The sequence below is a fragment of the Mytilus trossulus genome, chromosome 6, assembly GCF_036588685.1.
Source record: "Mytilus trossulus isolate FHL-02 chromosome 6, PNRI_Mtr1.1.1.hap1, whole genome shotgun sequence".
NCBI classification, from domain to species: Eukaryota; Metazoa; Mollusca; class Bivalvia; order Mytilida; family Mytilidae; genus Mytilus; species Mytilus trossulus.
The window spans coordinates 33,944,258-33,963,135 of record NC_086378.1 but is presented as its reverse complement, the minus strand read 5'-3'; the positions used below and the strand labels follow the sequence as shown (position 1 = coordinate 33,963,135).

General features: G+C 36.2%; 8 protein-coding genes and 4 pseudogenes across 8 annotated transcripts; 3 read left to right on the top strand and 9 right to left on the bottom strand.

The window, feature by feature from the left end:
- Positions 1 to 576: 576 nt before the first annotated feature.
- LOC134721205 (histone H4-like) lies at positions 577 to 889 on the bottom strand (annotated as a pseudogene).
- A 1,721-nt stretch (positions 890 to 2,610) lies between these two features.
- Positions 2,611 to 3,037, bottom strand: LOC134722594 (histone H3). The gene has a single exon (XM_063586214.1). The coding sequence runs from the start codon at positions 3,019 to 3,021 to the stop codon at positions 2,611 to 2,613; it is 411 nt and encodes a 136-aa protein (XP_063442284.1). The 5' UTR covers positions 3,022 to 3,037.
- A 1,125-nt stretch (positions 3,038 to 4,162) lies between these two features.
- Positions 4,163 to 4,685, bottom strand: LOC134723361 (histone H2A). The gene has a single exon (XM_063586979.1). The coding sequence runs from the start codon at positions 4,683 to 4,685 to the stop codon at positions 4,308 to 4,310; it is 378 nt and encodes a 125-aa protein (XP_063443049.1). The 3' UTR covers positions 4,163 to 4,307.
- A 276-nt stretch (positions 4,686 to 4,961) lies between these two features.
- LOC134723363 (histone H2B-like) lies at positions 4,962 to 5,336 on the top strand. Its single transcript, XM_063586980.1, has one exon. It carries the CDS (start codon positions 4,962 to 4,964, stop codon positions 5,334 to 5,336), a length of 375 nt encoding a protein of 124 aa, XP_063443050.1.
- An 851-nt stretch (positions 5,337 to 6,187) lies between these two features.
- On the bottom strand, positions 6,188 to 6,499 carry LOC134722593 (histone H4). Its single transcript, XM_063586213.1, has one exon. It carries the CDS (start codon positions 6,497 to 6,499, stop codon positions 6,188 to 6,190), a length of 312 nt encoding a protein of 103 aa, XP_063442283.1.
- A 1,722-nt stretch (positions 6,500 to 8,221) lies between these two features.
- On the bottom strand, positions 8,222 to 8,648 carry LOC134722592 (histone H3). The gene has a single exon (XM_063586212.1). The coding sequence runs from the start codon at positions 8,630 to 8,632 to the stop codon at positions 8,222 to 8,224; it is 411 nt and encodes a 136-aa protein (XP_063442282.1). The 5' UTR covers positions 8,633 to 8,648.
- A 1,280-nt stretch (positions 8,649 to 9,928) lies between these two features.
- LOC134721198 (histone H2A) lies at positions 9,929 to 10,307 on the bottom strand. The gene has a single exon (XM_063584005.1). It carries the CDS (start codon positions 10,305 to 10,307, stop codon positions 9,930 to 9,932), a length of 378 nt encoding a protein of 125 aa, XP_063440075.1. The 3' UTR covers position 9,929.
- A 276-nt stretch (positions 10,308 to 10,583) lies between these two features.
- LOC134721203 (histone H2B-like) lies at positions 10,584 to 10,959 on the top strand (annotated as a pseudogene).
- Positions 10,960 to 11,810: 851 nt separating this feature from the next.
- LOC134722591 (histone H4) lies at positions 11,811 to 12,122 on the bottom strand. Its single transcript, XM_063586211.1, has one exon. It carries the CDS (start codon positions 12,120 to 12,122, stop codon positions 11,811 to 11,813), a length of 312 nt encoding a protein of 103 aa, XP_063442281.1.
- Positions 12,123 to 13,834: 1,712 nt separating this feature from the next.
- Positions 13,835 to 14,257, bottom strand: LOC134722590 (histone H3-like). Its single transcript, XM_063586209.1, has one exon. The coding sequence runs from the start codon at positions 14,255 to 14,257 to the stop codon at positions 13,835 to 13,837; it is 423 nt and encodes a 140-aa protein (XP_063442279.1).
- A 275-nt stretch (positions 14,258 to 14,532) lies between these two features.
- On the bottom strand, positions 14,533 to 16,197 carry LOC134722589 (histone H2A-like; annotated as a pseudogene).
- Positions 16,196 to 18,878, top strand: part of LOC134722588 (histone H2B-like) — a 3,988-nt pseudogene continuing 1,305 nt past the window's right edge.

The window sequence follows — 18,878 nt, the reverse complement described above, 5'->3', positions numbered from 1 at the left end:
AACAGTGCTTTCATTCCAATTAATAGAGTTGATAAATTTACGATTTCTTTTGCTTTTCGAGAGAAAAAAAATATTGCGAGAATTATTTTACACGGAAACAAGAACATTACCTAATCTTAAACCACGCAAAAAAAAACCTCTATAATTGAATATAACAGAATCTACAGATTTTGTGTGTAAAAGTCCGTGCATTTTGTTTTGAAATTTTCTCTCTTCATGTAGGCAAATGCACGGACTTGATCTTTGAACGTATTCATAAACCTTCAGAAATATAAATTCTCAAATAAATACAAGAGTAAGAGTAAGGAAGTTAATTAAAAAGAAAGCCAGATATTTAAAAAAAAAAAGGGGGGGGGGGGGGGTATAACGAGAGAGAGAAAATAGTTGCGGATCAGGATCAGGGAAAACAAGAAAAACGGTTGAAAAATTCATGAACATTAGAGAAAAGAATAGAAGTGGGAGCAAGCTTTGATTTCAAGATTTTGTTTAAAACGATGTACAACAAATCTAAGATTCTTTTTGAAAAATGTTGGTGGCCCTGAAAAGGGCCGTTGTTGATATTAGCTGGGTGGCTGTTTAACCTCCGAATCCGTACAAGGTACGTCCTTGACGTTTCAAAGCGTAGACAACATCCATGGCAGTGACAGTCTTCCTCTTGGCGTGCTCTGTGTATGTGACAGCATCACGGATGACCATTTTCCAAGAAAACTTTAAGGACACCACGGGTTTCCTCATAGATGAGTCCAGATATACGTTTTACTCCACCTCTTCTTGCTAAACGACGGATGGCTGGCTTGGTGATACCTTGGATGTTATCACGCAACACCTTCCTGTGACGCTTGGCGCCTCCTTTTCCTAGACCTTTACCTCCTTTTCCTCTACCTGACATGTTTAACTATTTGTGGTGATTAGTTAAATAATACTTTCCGTTAACAGCGACTCTTTATATATCACCAACGCGGCCGTAAAAGAAGTATCACACATTTTCAGTTAACTGTTGTCTGATTGGCTTACGTTGTTTTATTCCGGGAGGTAACTCTGTACTGCCTTAAACTGTGTACACTTTCAATCCACTTTTTCATTCTAGGTCTGAAAAATATAATAATTCATATCAGACAGTAAATTTTTAAGAAAAAACTATTATTTCAATCGGAATAAAAATGACTGAAGGAGACAAAAAAAGTTCCAAAATGTTGAAAAGTTTTCATTTTAAGATAGAATAGTATGATAAATAAATGATAAATGAAAATCACTTTAGACAGTCAAAATTATAAAGATAATTATTTGCTTTCTCTGAACAGACATTTTCATTCAATGACAATACACATTTCAACTTAATGGAATGGAATTTAGTTGGGGAAAAAATAAACCTCACAGACATATCTAGGAATACTGGTTATCTATTTGTCTATTTGATGTATCCAGAAATTGGATACATCACAGGATTTTACATGCTTGCAGTTTTCTACCTGTCTTTCATAACTCAACATCATCTGTCAAAGCTGTGCTTGCCATCCATCAACGATCTGCTGCAGGTACTTCAGATCATAAATGGGAGAATGTATGAATAAAACTGTTACTGTTATTACTATTAAAGATTTTTTTTTCTAGGTATTACAGTGAAGAAAAGAGATGCCCCTGACTGCGGGTAAAACTTCTTATGTGTGCATCTTCCTTTCAATTTTATTTTTAAACGCCATTCTATATTTATCCACAGTATGACGATGACAATTTCATCAGCCAATCCAATAAAAATGTTAATGCGCACACATGTACTTACTATTCTGAAGACTTCTTTTAGCCAGAAAAGTTTATAATAAGTCTGAAAACCACTTTTTATCATATAAAAAAGCTTATAAGTGCAAGATATATGCTTACATGGACTTCCTACATTGAAATTTTGTGGGGACTACTTGGACCCGTACCGAAATTATATTAATTTAAATAGAAATTTCATGATTTTGTTAACTAGCAGCAAGACAAGACTCTAAAGTGGACAAAATTATTACTACATACATGATAAAAAAATTCTTTACAATTCTGACTGAAAAAGAGCTCTAAATTTTTGATAAAAGTACCCTGTAATATCAGCTTTTCTAAAAGAAATATTCAAATTAATGAATTATACAAGATATTTAAACTCTAACTTAAAAAAAAAGGTTATATTTTGGCCAGTTGGTGGTTCTCTTTCTTTGGTCTAGACTACTGGTGTAAATAATACATCAAAAGAAGACAAGACAAAACAAGCGAAGAAAAGAAAAGAACAGAAGTACAGATAGAAACATTTATATGTTGATCTTTTTTTATATAATGTACTATTTAATATTCTACACACAAGGACATACATGTACCATGATAAACAAACACCCCCCTTTTTTTTGTGATGAGACTTGTGTGTATATATATATCATAAAATTTATTTTTTGTCTATGTATTGCTTTGCATATAGATGGATTCAACAAGAAGAAATAAAAGAGAGAGAGAGAGATGGGGAAAAGAGGGGTTCGGCTATGTTTCTAATTTTCATGTACAACAATTTATAGATTCTTTTTGAAAAATATTGGTGGCCCTGAAAAGGGCCGTTATGTTTTGGTGAAAAAATCACACTTCTTAAGCACGTTCTCCACGGATTCTTCGGGCCAATTGGATATCCTTTGGCATGATGGTTACTCTCTTGGCGTGGATTGCGCACAAGTTGGTATCCTCGAAGAGACCGACCAAGTAGGCTTCGCTGGCTTCCTGTAGGGCCATGACGGCTGAACTCTGGAATCGGAGATCAGTTTTGAAGTCCTGGGCGATTTCACGGACTAATCTCTGGAAGGGGAGTTTCCTGATGAGGAGCTCTGTGCTCTTCTGGTATCTCCTGATTTCTCGGAGAGCGACTGTTCCTGGCCTGTATCTATGTGGTTTCTTGACTCCACCGGTTGCAGGTGCGCTCTTACGGGCGGCCTTGGTGGCAAGTTGTTTTCTTGGAGCTTTACCTCCGGTGGATTTACGTGCAGTTTGCTTTGTTCGTGCCATGATTATTAGCTCTGTGGACGATTTGCTACAGAAAGAATACTTGAAAATTTCGGTGAATGTGTTTTTGTGCTTGCCGGGAGGATTGAAATCACGGTGACGATTGGATCACCACTTACATAAAGCTGGCGTTGATTGGTCCGCATATCTTAAATCTGATTGGACTGATTTGTAAGGGACTTTGACAGTTTTCAATCCATTTTTTACTGAAAAACTGCTCAACCCAAGCTGACAGTAAAAATGCCCCCTTTTTTCATTCATAATTACAGTTTCTGATCATCCCTCATAGCTCAACAATAGTAAATTAGTGTCACGGTTTCAATATGATAAATCTGAAGAAGAAAAATAATAATAATGAAAAAAGGTCAAAATACATGCAGAAACATTAAGGAAAGGAACGAAAAATAAAAACAGGAAAAAATAAAAATAAAATGCAGTTATAACACAAACAAAGCGAAATAAAAATAAAAAAACAGAAACAAATGGAATTACACATTCCCGACATGACATTGTGCGGATCGGCTGAGTTTCTTTATTGTTGTATTATGTCATATTTATGTATATTTAATATAAAAAAAGAAGATGTGGTATGATTTTCATTTGGGCTGGGCACATTTGTCACATTGTCTGATTGTCGGTGTGCTTACATCAATTCCACATCTTTAATACACAAACAATAACTAAATAAAGACAGAAAGACAGAGAGAGAGATGCTGAAAAAAATGGAAAAAGGAAAAGAATGGAAAGTACATATCATATATAAAAGTGTTGACGAAAGAGATAATGTTAACAAAAACTATAAATAATTATAATAATAAAAAAAAACCACACACCTTCTCAGATGAATCTAAGCATGCTCGCATCAATAACCAAGAGAGAGAAAGAAGAGAGCAGACTAGTATTAAATATAAATACTATCAGTGGTTTTTTTTCCCCCCGACAAACATTATATGATTTAACTGAGCTACTTGTGGGTTCAAAGAGTCAGAAAGTACGACAATAAATGTTCTGATGAAGAAGACTGAAAAAGTTACTAGACTTAGTGTTATGCTATAAGAACTGTACTTAAATGGGATGCGTTAGAGAGAGAAGAAAAGAAGAATCACGGAAGAAGGGACATTTATATTTTAGACATTTTTTATTTGTTATGTAGTAGAATATATTTTTTTCAATTATGTATGGGGAATAAAGTATTACTAAGATGTACAACAATTTTAGACTCTTTTTGAAAAATATTGGTGGCCCTGAAAAGGGCCGTTGTTAAGTGAGTAATCCGATATATCCACTTTTTACTTGGCAGCTTTCTGGGTCTTCTTTGGCAGAAGTACAGCCTGGATGTTTGGTAAAACACCTCCCTGGGCAATGGTGACACCAGACAAGAGTTTGTTCAACTCTTCGTCGTTTCTGATGGCCAACTGGAGATGACGGGGAATGATTCTGCTCTTCTTGTTGTCACGAGCGGCGTTTCCTGCCAACTCCAATACTTCAGCTGCTAAGTATTCTAAGACAGCTGCGAGGTACACTGGTGCACCGGCACCAACTCTCTCGGCATAGTTTCCTTTCCTCAAAAGTCTGTGGATACGACCGACTGGGAACTGAAGTCCGGCACGGGATGACCTAGACTTTGCCTTTGCTTTTGCTTTTCCTCCTTTTCCTCGTCCTGACATTTTGTACTATTTGGTTGATCGACACTGAGTAAAGTGATACAATTTTTCTTCAAAATTTAGCTTATATACCCACTAAACGGATTGAACGATGTTTTTATTATACACCAATCAGAACGAAGCTCTCTGCGAGCAGTTAGGCTACCGAACATTCAACATGTTATGGGTGCTCTCTCCGAGGTTCGCGTTTAATAAAATCTTTCAATCCGTTTTGCCCAGTATATAAACAAATTGAAAATAATTTTTCACCATTACTTATTTGATTATCAAACCAGTAACATGCCACCCAAAGTAGGAACTAAAGGAGCCAAGAAGGCCGTCACCAAGGCAAAGACTGCCAGACCCGGCGGTGATAAGAAAAGGAGGAGGAAGAGACGTGAATCCTATGCTATCTACATCTACAAAGTCTTGAGACAAGTTCACCCCGACACCGGAGTGTCCTCAAAGGCAATGTCCATCATGAACAGCTTCGTCAACGATATCTTCGAGAGAATCGCAGCAGAGGCTTCCCGATTGGCACACTACAACAAAAGATCTACCATCACATCCCGGGAGATCCAGACCGCTGTCCGTCTTCTCTTACCCGGAGAATTGGCCAAGCACGCTGTCAGTGAAGGTACCAAAGCCGTCACTAAATACACCAGCAGCAAGTAAACAGTCTGAAGTTTATAACTTCACAAACGGCCCTTTTCAGGGCCACCAACATTTTTCAAAAAGAATTTACATTTGTTGTACATCAATGTCAAACTTCTAAACAAAGCTATAAATCCCAACCCCAGCTATAACCACTTTCAAACTATTTCAATAGTATATGGTTACTTTTCTCTTCTTTCTATCTGTATAACAAATATACGTGTATTTCACTCATTCTGTAGCATTTAATTTGTCTGTCAAAACTACAAAGCGTAAATACATAAATCATGAAGAACAAAACAGTGCTTTCATTCCAATTAATAGAGTTGATAAATTTACGATTTCTTTTGCTTTTCGAGAGAAAAAAAATATTGCGAGAATTATTTTACACGGAAACAAGAACATTACCTAATCTTAAACCACGCAAAAAAAACCTCTATAATTGAATATAACAGAATCTACAGATTTTGTGTGTAAAAGTCCGTGCATTTTGTTTTGAAATTTTCTCTCTTCATGTAGGCAAATGCACGGACTTGATCTTTGAACGTATTCATAAACCTTCAGAAATATAAATTCTCAAATAAATACAAGAGTAAGAGTAAGGAAGTTAATTAAAAAGAAAGCCAGATATTTAAAAAAAAAAAGGGGGGGGGGGGGGTATAACGAGAGAGAGAAAATAGTTGCGGATCAGGATCAGGGAAAACAAGAAAAACGGTTGAAAAATTCATGAACATTAGAGAAAAGAATAGAAGTGGGAGCAAGCTTTGATTTCAAGATTTTGTTTAAAACGATGTACAACAAATCTAAGATTCTTTTTGAAAAATGTTGGTGGCCCTGAAAAGGGCCGTTGTTGATATTAGCTGGGTGGCTGTTTAACCTCCGAATCCGTACAAGGTACGTCCTTGACGTTTCAAAGCGTAGACAACATCCATGGCAGTGACAGTCTTCCTCTTGGCGTGCTCTGTGTATGTGACAGCATCACGGATGACATTTTCCAAGAAAACTTTAAGGACACCACGGGTTTCCTCATAGATGAGTCCAGATATACGTTTTACTCCACCTCTTCTTGCTAAACGACGGATGGCTGGCTTGGTGATACCTTGGATGTTATCACGCAACACCTTCCTGTGACGCTTGGCGCCTCCTTTTCCTAGACCTTTACCTCCTTTTCCTCTACCTGACATGTTTAACTATTTGTGGTGATTAGTTAAATAATACTTTCCGTCTAACAGCGACTCTTTATATATCACCAACGCGGCCGTAAAAGAAGTATCACACATTTTCAGTTAACTGTTGTCTGATTGGCTTACGTTGTTTTATTCCGGGAGGTAACTCTGTACTGCCTTAAACTGTGTACACTTTCAATCCACTTTTTCATTCTAGGTCTGAAAAATATAATAATTCATATCAGACAGTAAATTTTTAAGAAAAAACTATTATTTCAATCGGAATAAAAATGACTGAAGGAGACAAAAAAAGTTCCAAAATGTTGAAAAGTTTTCATTTTAAGATAGAATAGTATGATAAATAAATGATAAATGAAAATCACTTTAGACAGTCAAAATTATAAAGATAATTATTTGCTTTCTCTGAACAGACATTTTCATTCAATGACAATACACATTTCAACTTAATGGAATGGAATTTAGTTGGGGAAAAAATAAACCTCACAGACATATCTAGGAATACTGGTTATCTATTTGTCTATTTGATGTATCCAGAAATTGGATACATCACAGGATTTTACATGCTTGCAGTTTTCTACCTGTCTTTCATAACTCAACATCATCTGTCAAAGCTGTGCTTGCCATCCATCAACGATCTGCTGCAGGTACTTCAGATCATAAATGGGAGAATGTATGAATAAAACTGTTACTGTTATTACTATTAAAGATTTTTTTTTCTAGGTATTACAGTGAAGAAAAGAGATGCCCCTGACTGCGGGTAAAACTTCTTATGTGTGCATCTTCCTTTCAATTTTATTTTTAAACGCCATTCTATATTTATCCACAGTATGACGATGACAATTTCATCAGCCAATCCAATAAAAATGTTAATGCGCACACATGTACTTACTATTCTGAAGACTTCTTTTAGCCAGAAAAGTTTATAATAAGTCTGAAAACCACTTTTTATCATATAAAAAAGCTTATAAGTGCAAGATATATGCTTACATGGACTTCCTACATTGAAATTTTGTGGGGACTACTTGGACCCGTACCGAAATTATATTAATTTAAATAGAAATTTCATGATTTTGTTAACTAGCAGCAAGACAAGACTCTAAAGTGGACAAAATATATTACTACATACATGATAAAAAAATTCTTTACAATTCTGACTGAAAAAGAGCTCTAAATTTTTGATAAAAGTACCCTGTAATATCAGCTTTTCTAAAAGAAATATTCAAATTAATGAATTATACAAGATATTTAAACTCTAACTTAAAAAAAAAGGTTATATTTTGGCCAGTTGGTGGTTCTCTTTCTTTGGTCTAGACTACTGGTGTAAATAATACATCAAAAGAAGACAAGACAAAACAAGCGAAGAAAAGAAAAGAACAGAAGTACAGATAGAAACATTTATATGTTGATCTTTTTTTATATAATGTACTATTTAATATTCTACACAAAGGACATACATGTACCATGATAAACAAACACCCCCCTTTTTTTTGTGATGAGACTTGTGTGTATATATATATCATAAAATTTATTTTTTGTCTATGTATTGCTTTGCATATAGATGGATTCAACAAGAAGAAATAAAAGAGAGAGAGAGAGATGGGGAAAAGAGGGGTTCGGCTATGTTTCTAATTTTCATGTACAACAATTTATAGATTCTTTTTGAAAAATATTGGTGGCCCTGAAAAGGGCCGTTATGTTTTGGTGAAAAAATCACACTTCTTAAGCACGTTCTCCACGGATTCTTCGGGCCAATTGGATATCCTTTGGCATGATGGTTACTCTCTTGGCGTGGATTGCGCACAAGTTGGTATCCTCGAAGAGACCGACCAAGTAGGCTTCGCTGGCTTCCTGTAGGGCCATGACGGCTGAACTCTGGAATCGGAGATCAGTTTTGAAGTCCTGGGCGATTTCACGGACTAATCTCTGGAAGGGGAGTTTCCTGATGAGGAGCTCTGTGCTCTTCTGGTATCTCCTGATTTCTCGGAGAGCGACTGTTCCTGGCCTGTATCTATGTGGTTTCTTGACTCCACCGGTTGCAGGTGCGCTCTTACGGGCGGCCTTGGTGGCAAGTTGTTTTCTTGGAGCTTTACCTCCGGTGGATTTACGTGCAGTTTGCTTTGTTCGTGCCATGATTATTAGCTCTGTGGACGATTTGCTACAGAAAGAATACTTGAAAATTTCGGTGAATGTGTTTTTGTGCTTGCCGGGAGGATTGAAATCACGGTGACGATTGGATCACCACTTACATAAAGCTGGCGTTGATTGGTCCGCATATCTTAAATCTGATTGGACTGATTTGTAAGGGACTTTGACAGTTACTTTGACAGTTTTCAATCCATTTTTTACTGAAAAACTGCTCAACCCAAGCTGACAGTAAAAATGCCCCCTTTTTTCATTCATAATTACAGTTTCTGATCATCCCTCATAGCTCAACAATAGTAAATTAGTGTCACGGTTTCAATATGATAAATCTGAAGAAGAAAAATAATAATAATGAAAAAAGGTCAAAATACATGCAGAAACATTAAGGAAAGGAACGAAAAATAAAAACAGGAAAAAATAAAAATAAAATGCAGTTATAACACAAACAAAGCGAAATAAAAATAAAAAAACAGAAACAAATGGAATTACACATTCCCGACATGACATTGTGCGGATCGGCTGAGTTTCTTTATTGTTGTATTATGTCATATTTATGTATATTTAATATAAAAAAAGAAGATGTGGTATGATTTTCATTTGGGCTGGGCACATTTGTCACATTGTCTGATTGTCGGTGTGCTTACATCAATTCCACATCTTTAATACACAAACAATAACTAAATAAAGACAGAAAGACAGAGAGAGAGATGCTGAAAAAAATGGAAAAAGGAAAAGAATGGAAAGTACATATCATATATAAAAGTGTTGACGAAAGAGATAATGTTAACAAAAACTATAAATAATTATAATAATAAAAAAAAACCACACACCTTCTCAGATGAATCTAAGCATGCTCGCATCAATAACCAAGAGAGAGAAAGAAGAGAGCAGACTAGTATTAAATATAAATACTATCAGTGGTTTTTTTTCCCCCCGACAAACATTATATGATTTAACTGAGCTACTTGTGGGTTCAAAGAGTCAGAAAGTACGACAATAAATGTTCTGATGAAGAAGACTGAAAAAGTTACTAGACTTAGTGTTATGCTATAAGAACTGTACTTAAATGGGATGCGTTAGAGAGAGAAGAAAAGAAGAATCACGGAAGAAGGGACATTTATATTTTAGACATTTTTTATTTGTTATGTAGTAGAATATATTTTTTTCAATTATGTATGGGGAATAAAGTATTACTAAGATGTACAACAATTTTAGACTCTTTTGAAAAATATTGGTGGCCCTGAAAAGGGCCGTTGTTAAGTGAGTAATCCGATATATCCACTTTTTACTTGGCAGCTTTCTGGGTCTTCTTTGGCAGAAGTACAGCCTGGATGTTTGGTAAAACACCTCCCTGGGCAATGGTGACACCAGACAAGAGTTTGTTCAACTCTTCGTCGTTTCTGATGGCCAACTGGAGATGACGGGGAATGATTCTGCTCTTCTTGTTGTCACGAGCGGCGTTTCCTGCCAACTCCAATACTTCAGCTGCTAAGTATTCTAAGACAGCTGCGAGGTACACTGGTGCACCGGCACCAACTCTCTCGGCATAGTTTCCTTTCCTCAAAAGTCTGTGGATACGACCGACTGGGAACTGAAGTCCGGCACGGGATGACCTAGACTTTGCCTTTGCTTTTGCTTTTCCTCCTTTTCCTCGTCCTGACATTTTGTACTATTTGGTTGATCGACACTGAGTAAAGTGATACAATTTTTCTTCAAAATTTAGCTTATATACCCACTAAACGGATTGAACGATGTTTTTATTATACACCAATCAGAACGAAGCTCTCTGCGAGCAGTTAGGCTACCGAACATTCAACATGTTATGGGTGCTCTCTCCGAGGTTCGCGTTTAATAAAATCTTTCAATCCGTTTTGCCCAGTATATAAACAAATTGAAAATAATTTTTCACCATTACTTATTTGATTATCAAACCAGTAACATGCCACCCAAAGTAGGAACTAAAGGAGCCAAGAAGGCCGTCACCAAGGCAAAGACTGCCAGACCCGGCGGTGATAAGAAAAGGAGGAGGAAGAGACGTGAATCCTATGCTATCTACATCTACAAAGTCTTGAGACAAGTTCACCCCGACACCGGAGTGTCCTCAAAGGCAATGTCCATCATGAACAGCTTCGTCAACGATATCTTCGAGAGAATCGCAGCAGAGGCTTCCCGATTGGCACACTACACAACAAAAGATCTACCATCACATCCGGGAGATCCAGACCGCTGTCCGTCTTCTCTTACCCGGAGAATTGGCCAAGCACGCTGTCAGTGAAGGTACCAAAGCCGTCACTAAATACACCAGCAGCAAGTAAACAGTCTGAAGTTTATAACTTCACAAACGGCCCTTTTCAGGGCCACCAACATTTTTCAAAAAGAATTTACATTTGTTGTACATCAATGTCAAACTTCTAAACAAAGCTATAAATCCCAACCCCAGCTATAACCACTTTCAAACTATTTCAATAGTATATGGTTACTTTTCTCTTCTTTCTATCTGTATAACAAATATACGTGTATTTCACTCATTCTGTAGCATTTAATTTGTCTGTCAAAACTACAAAGCGTAAATACATAAATCATGAAGAACAAAACAGTGCTTTCATTCCAATTAATAGAGTTGATAAATTTACGATTTCTTTTGCTTTTCGAGAGAAAAAAAATATTGCGAGAATTATTTTACACGGAAACAAGAACATTACCTAATCTTAAACCACGCAAAAAAAACCTCTATAATTGAATATAACAGAATCTACAGATTTTGTGTGTAAAAGTCCGTGCATTTTGTTTTGAAATTTTCTCTCTTCATGTAGGCAAATGCACGGACTTGATCTTTGAACGTATTCATAAACCTTCAGAAATATAAATTCTCAAATAAATACAAGAGTAAGAGTAAGGAAGTTAATTAAAAAGAAAGCCAGATATTTAAAAAAAAAAGGGGGGGGGGGGGGGTATAACGAGAGAGAGAAAATAGTTGCGGATCAGGATCAGGGAAAACAAGAAAAACGGTTGAAAAATTCATGAACATTAGAGAAAAGAATAGAAGTGGGAGCAAGCTTTGATTTCAAGATTTTGTTTAAAACGATGTACAACAAATCTAAGATTCTTTTTGAAAAATGTTGGTGGCCCTGAAAAGGGCCGTTGTTGATATTAGCTGGGTGGCTGTTTAACCTCCGAATCCGTACAAGGTACGTCCTTGACGTTTCAAAGCGTAGACAACATCCATGGCAGTGACAGTCTTCCTCTTGGCGTGCTCTGTGTATGTGACAGCATCACGGATGACATTTTCCAAGAAAACTTTAAGGACACCACGGGTTTCCTCATAGATGAGTCCAGATATACGTTTTACTCCACCTCTTCTTGCTAAACGACGGATGGCTGGCTTGGTGATACCTTGGATGTTATCACGCAACACCTTCCTGTGACGCTTGGCGCCTCCTTTTCCTAGACCTTTACCTCCTTTTCCTCTACCTGACATGTTTAACTATTTGTGGTGATTAGTTAAATAATACTTTCCGTCTAACAGCGACTCTTTATATATCACCAACGCGGCCGTAAAAGAAGTATCACACATTTTCAGTTAACTGTTGTCTGATTGGCTTACGTTGTTTTATTCCGGGAGGTAACTCTGTACTGCCTTAAACTGTGTACACTTTCAATCCACTTTTTCATTCTAGGTCTGAAAAATATAATAATTCATATCAGACAGTAAATTTTTAAGAAAAAACTATTATTTCAATCGGAATAAAAATGACTGAAGGAGACAAAAAAAGTTCCAAAATGTTGAAAAGTTTTCATTTTAAGATAGAATAGTATGATAAATAAATGATAAATGAAAATCACTTTAGACAGTCAAAATTATAAAGATAATTATTTGCTTTCTCTGAACAGACATTTTCATTCAATGACAATACACATTTCAACTTAATGGAATGGAATTTAGTTGGGGAAAAAATAAACCTCACAGACATATCTAGGAATACTGGTTATCTATTTGTCTATTTGATGTATCCAGAAATTGGATACATCACAGATTTTACATGCTTGCAGTTTTCTACTGTCTTTCATAACTCAACATCATCTGTCAAGCTGTGCTTGCCATCCATCAACGATCTGCTGCAGGTACTTCAGATCATAAATGGGAGAATGTATGAATAAAACTGTTACTGTTATTACTATTAAAGATTTTTTTTTTCTAGGTATTACAGTGAAGAAAAGAGATGCCCCTGACTGCGGGTAAAACTTCTTATGTGTGCATCTTCCTTTCAATTTTATTTTTAAACGCATTCTATATTTATCACAGTATGACGATGACAATTTCATCAGCCAATCCAATAAAAATGTTAATGCGCACACATGTACTTACTATTCTGAAGACTTCTTTTAGCCAGAAAAGTTTATAATAAGTCTGAAAACCACTTTTTATCATATAAAAAAGCTTATAAGTGCAAGATATATGCTTACATGGACTTCCTACATTGAAATTTTGTGGGGACTACTTGGACCCGTACCGAAATTATATTAATTTAAATAGAAATTTCATGATTTTGTTAACTAGCAGCAAGACAAGACTCTAAAGTGGACAAAATATATTACTACATACATGATAAAAAAATTCTTTACAATTCTGACTGAAAAAGAGCTCTAAATTTTTGATAAAAGTACCCTGTAATATCAGCTTTCTAAAAGAAATATTCAAATTAATGAATTATACAAGATATTTAAACTCTAACTTAAAAAAAAAAGGTTATATTTTGGCCAGTTGGTGGGTTCTCTTTCTTTGGTCTAGACTACTGGTGTAAATAATACATCAAAAGAAGACAAGACAAAACAAGCGAAGAAAAGAAAAGAACAGAAGTACAGATAGAAACATTTATATGTTGATCTTTTTTTATATAATGTACTATTTAATATTCTACACACAAGGACATACATGTACCATGATAAACAAACACCCCCCTTTTTTTTTGTGATGAGACTTGTGTGTATATATATATCATAAAATTTATTTTTTGTCTATGTATTGCTTTGCATATAGATGGATTCAACAAGAAGAAATAAAAGAGAGAGAGAGAGATGGGGAAAAGAGGGGTTCGGCTATGTTTCTAATTTTCATGTACAACAATTTATAGATTCTTTTTGAAAATATTGGTGGCCCTGAAAAGGGCCAGTTATGTTTTGGTGAAAAAATCACACTTTCTTAAGCACGTTCTCCACGGATTCTTCGGGGCCAATTGGGATATCCTTTGGCATGATGGTTACTCTCTTGGCGTGGATTGCGCACAAGTTGGTATCCTCGAAGAGACCGACCAAGTAGGCTTCGCTGGCTTCCTGTAGGGCCATGACGGCTGAACTCTGGAATCGGAGATCAGTTTTGAAGTCCTGGGCGATTTCACGGACTAATCTCTGGAAGGGGAGTTTCCTGATGAGGAGCTCTGTGCTCTTCTGGTATCTCCTGATTTCTCGGAGAGCGACTGTTCCTGGCCTGTATCTATGTGGTTTCTTGACTCCACCGGTTGCAGGTGCGCTCTTACGGGCGGCCTTGGTGGCAAGTTGTTTTCTTGGAGCTTTACCTCCGGTGGATTTACGTGCAGTTTGCTTTGTTCGTGCCATGATTATTAGCTCTGTGAGACGATTTGCTACAGAAAGAATACTTGAAAATTTCGGTGAATGTGTTTTTGTGCTTGCCGGGAGGATTGAAATCACGGTGACGATTGGATCACCACTTACATAAAGCTGGCGTTGATTGGTCCGCATATCTTAAATCTGATTGGACTGATTTGTAAGGGACTTTGACAGTTTTCAATCCATTTTTTACTGAAAAAACTGCTCAACCCAAGCTGACAGTAAAAATGCCCCCTTTTTTCATTCATAATTACAGTTTCTGATCATCCCTCATAGCTCAACAATAGTAAATTAGTGTCACGGTTTTCAATATGATAAATCTGAAGAAGAAAAATAATAATAATGAAAAAAGGTCAAAATACATGCAGAAACATTAAGGAAAGGAACGAAAAATAAAAACAGGAAAAAATAAAATAAAATGCAGTTATAACACAAACAAAGCGAAATAAAATAAAAAAACAGAAACAAATGGAATTACACATTCCCGACATGACATTGTGCGGATCGGCTGAGTTTCTTTATTGTTGTATTATGTCATATTTATGTATATTTAATATAAAAAAGAAGATGTGGTATGATTTTCATTTGGGCTGGGCACATTTGTCACATTGTCTGATTGTCGGTGTGCTTACATCAATTCCACATCTTTAATACACAAACAATAACTAAATAAAGACAGAAAGACAGAGAGAGAGATGCTGAAAAAAATGGAAAAAGGAAAAGAATGGAAAGTACATATCATATATAAAAGTGTTGACGAAAGAGATAATGTTAACAAAAACTATAAATAATTATAATAATAAAAAAAAACCACACACCTTCTCAGATGAATCTAAGCATGCTCGCATCAATAACCAAGAGAGAGAAAGAAGAGAGCAGACTAGTATTAAATATAAATACTATCAGTGGTTTTTTTTTCCCCCGACAAACATTATATGATTTAACTGAGCTACTTGTGGGTTCAAAGAGTCAGAAAGTACGACAATAAATGTTCTGATGAAGAAGACTGAAAAAGTTACTAGACTTAGTGTTATGCTATAAGAACTGTACTTAAATGGGATGCGTTAGAGAGAGAAGAAAAGAAGAATCACGGAAGAAGGGACATTTATATTTTAGACATTTTTTATTTGTTATGTAGTAGATATATTTTTTCAATTATGTATGGGGAATAAAGTATTACTAAGATGTACAACAATTTTAGACTCTTTTTGAAAAATATTGGTGGCCCTGAAAAGGGCCGTTGTTAAGTGAGTAATCCGATATATCCACTTTTTACTTGCAGCTTTCTGGGTCTTCTTTGGCAGAAGTACAGCCTGGATGTTTGGTAAAACACCTCCCTGGGCAATGGTGACACAGACAAGAGTTTGTTCAACTCTTCGTCGTTTCTGATGGCCAACTGGAGATGACGGGGAATGATTCTGCTCTTCTTGTTGTCACGAGCGGCGTTTCCTGCCAACTCCAATACTTCAGCTGCTAAGTATTCTAAGACAGCTGCGAGGTACACTGGTGCACCGGCACCAACTCTCTCGGCATAGTTTCCTTTCCTCAAAAGTCTGTGGATACGACCGACTGGGAACTGAAGTCCGGCACGGGATGACCTAGACTTTGCCTTTGCTTTTGCTTTTCCTCCCTTTTCCTCGTCCTGACATTTTGTACTATTTGGTTGATCGACACTGAGTAAAGTGATACAATTTTTCTTCAAAATTTAGCTTATATACCCACTAAACGGATTTGAACGATGTTTTTATTATACACCATCAGAACGAAGCTCTCTGCGAGCAGTTAGGCTACCGAACATTCAACATGTTATGGGTGCTCTCTCCGAGGTTCGCGTTTAATAAAATCTTTCAATCCGTTTTGCCCAGTATATAAACAAATTGAAAATAATTTTTCACCATTACTTACTTGATTATACAAACCAGTAACATGCCACCCAAAGTAGGAACTAAAGGAGCCAAGAAGGCCGTCACCAAGGCAAAGACTGCCAGACCGGCGGTGATAAGAAAAGGAGGAGGAAGAGACGTGAATCCTATGCTATCTACATCTACAAAGTCTTGAGACAAGTTCACCCCGACACCGGAGTGTCCTCAAAGGCAATGTCCATCATGAACAGCTTCGTCAACGATATCTTCGAGAGAATCGCAGCAGAGGCTTCCCGATTGGCACACTACAACAAAAGATCTACCATCACATCCCGGGAGATCCAGACCGCTGTCCGTCTTCTCTTACCCGGAGAATTGGCCAAGCACGCTGTCAGTGAAGGTACCAAAGCCGTCACTAATACACCAGCAGCAAGTAAACAGTCTGAAGTTTATAACTTCACAAACGGCCCTTTTCAGGGCCACCAACATTTTTCAAAAAGAATTTACATTTGTTGTACATCAATGTCAAACTTCTAAACAAAGCTATAAATCCCAACCCCAGCTATAACCACTTTCAAACTATTTCAATAGTATATGGTTACTTTTCTCTTCTTTCTATCTGTATAACAAATATACGTGTATTTCACTCATTCTGTAGCATTTAATTTGTCTGTCAAAACTACAAAGCGTAAATACATAAATCATGAAGAACAAAACAGTGCTTTCATTCCAATTAATAGAGTTGATAAATTTACGATTTCTTTTGCTTTTCGAGAGAAAAAAAATATTGCGAGAATTATTTACACGGAAACAAGAACATTACCTAATCTTAAACCACGCAAAAAAAACCTCTATAATTGAATATAACAGAATCTACAGATTTTGTGTGTAAAAGTCCGTGCATTTTGTTTTGAAATTTTCTCTCTTCATGTAGGCAAATGCACGGACTTGATCTTTGAACGTATTCATAAACCTTCAGAAATATAAATTCTCAAATAAATACAAGAGTAAGAGTAAGGAAGTTAATTAAAAAGAAAGCCAGATATTTAAAAAAAAAAGGGGGGGGGGGGGGGTATAACGAGAGAGAGAAAATAGTTGCGGATCAGGATCAGGGAAAACAAGAAAAACGGTTGAAAAATTCATGAACATTAGAGAAAAGAATAGAAGTGGGAGCAAGCTTTGATTTCAAGATTTTGTTTAAAACGATGTACAACAAATCTAAGATTCTTTTTGAAAAATGTTGGTGGCCCTGAAAAGGGCCGTTGTTGATATTAGCTGGGTGGCTGTTTAACCTCCGAATCCGTACAAGGTACGTCCTTGACGTTTCAAAAGCGTAGACAACATCCATGCAGTGACAGTCTTCCTCTTGGCGTGCTCTGTGTATGTGACAGCATCACGGATGACATTTTCCAAGAAAACTTAAGGACACCACGGGTTTCCTCATAGATGAGTCCAGATATACGTTTTACTCCACCTCTTCTTGCTAAACGACGGATGCTGGCTTGGTGATACCTTGGATGTTATCACGCAACACCTTCCTGTGACGCTTGGCGCCACCTTTTCCTAGACCTTTACCTCCTTTTCCTCTACCTGACATGTTTAACTATTTGTGGTGATTAGTTAAATAATACTTTCCGTCTAACAGCGACTCTTTATATATCACCAACGCGGCCGTAAAAGAAGTATCACACATTTTCAGTTAACTGTTGTCTGATTGGCTTACGTTGTTTTATTCCGGGAGGTAACTCTGTACTGCCTTAAACTGTGTACACTTTCAATCCACTTTTTCATTCTAGGTCTGAAAAATATAATAATTCATATCAGACAGTAAATTTTTAAGAAAAAACTATTATTTCAATCGGAATAAAAATGACTGAAGGAGACAAAAAAAGTTCCAAAATGTTGAAAAGTTTTCATTTTAAGATAGAATAGTATGATAAATAAATGATAAATGAAAATCACTTTAGACAGTCAAAATTATAAAGATAATTATTTGCTTTCTCTGAACAGACATTTTCATTCAATGACAATACACATTTCAACTTAATGGAATGGAATTTAGTTGGGGAAAAAATAAACCTCACAGACATATCTAGGAATACTGGTTATCTATTTGTCTATTTGATGTATCCAGAAATTGGATACATCACAGGATTTTACATGCTTGCAGTTTTCTACCTGTCTTTCATAACTCAACATCATCTGTCAAAGCTGTGCTTGCCATCCATCAACGATCTGCTGCAGGTACTTCAGATCATAAATGGGAGAATGTATGAATAAAACTGTTACTGTTATTACTATTAAAGATTTTTTTTTCTAGGTATTACAGTGAAGAAAAGAGATGCCCCTGACTGCGGGTAAAACTTCTTATGTGTGCATCTTCCTTTCAATTTTATTTTTAAACGCCTATTCTATATTTATCCACAGTATGACGATGACAATTTCATCAGCCAATCCAATAAAAATGTTAATGCGCACACATGTACTTACTATTCTGAAGACTTCTTTTAGCCAGAAAAGTTTATAATAAGTCTGAAACCACTTTATATCATATAAAAAAGCTTATAAGTGCAAGATATATGCTTACATGGACTTCCTACATTGAAATTTTGTGGGGACTACTTGGACCCGTACCGAAATTATATTAATTTAAATAGAAATTTCATGATTTTGTTAACTAGCAGCAAGACAAGACTCTAAGTGGACAAAATATATTACTACATACATGATAAAAAACTTCTTTACAA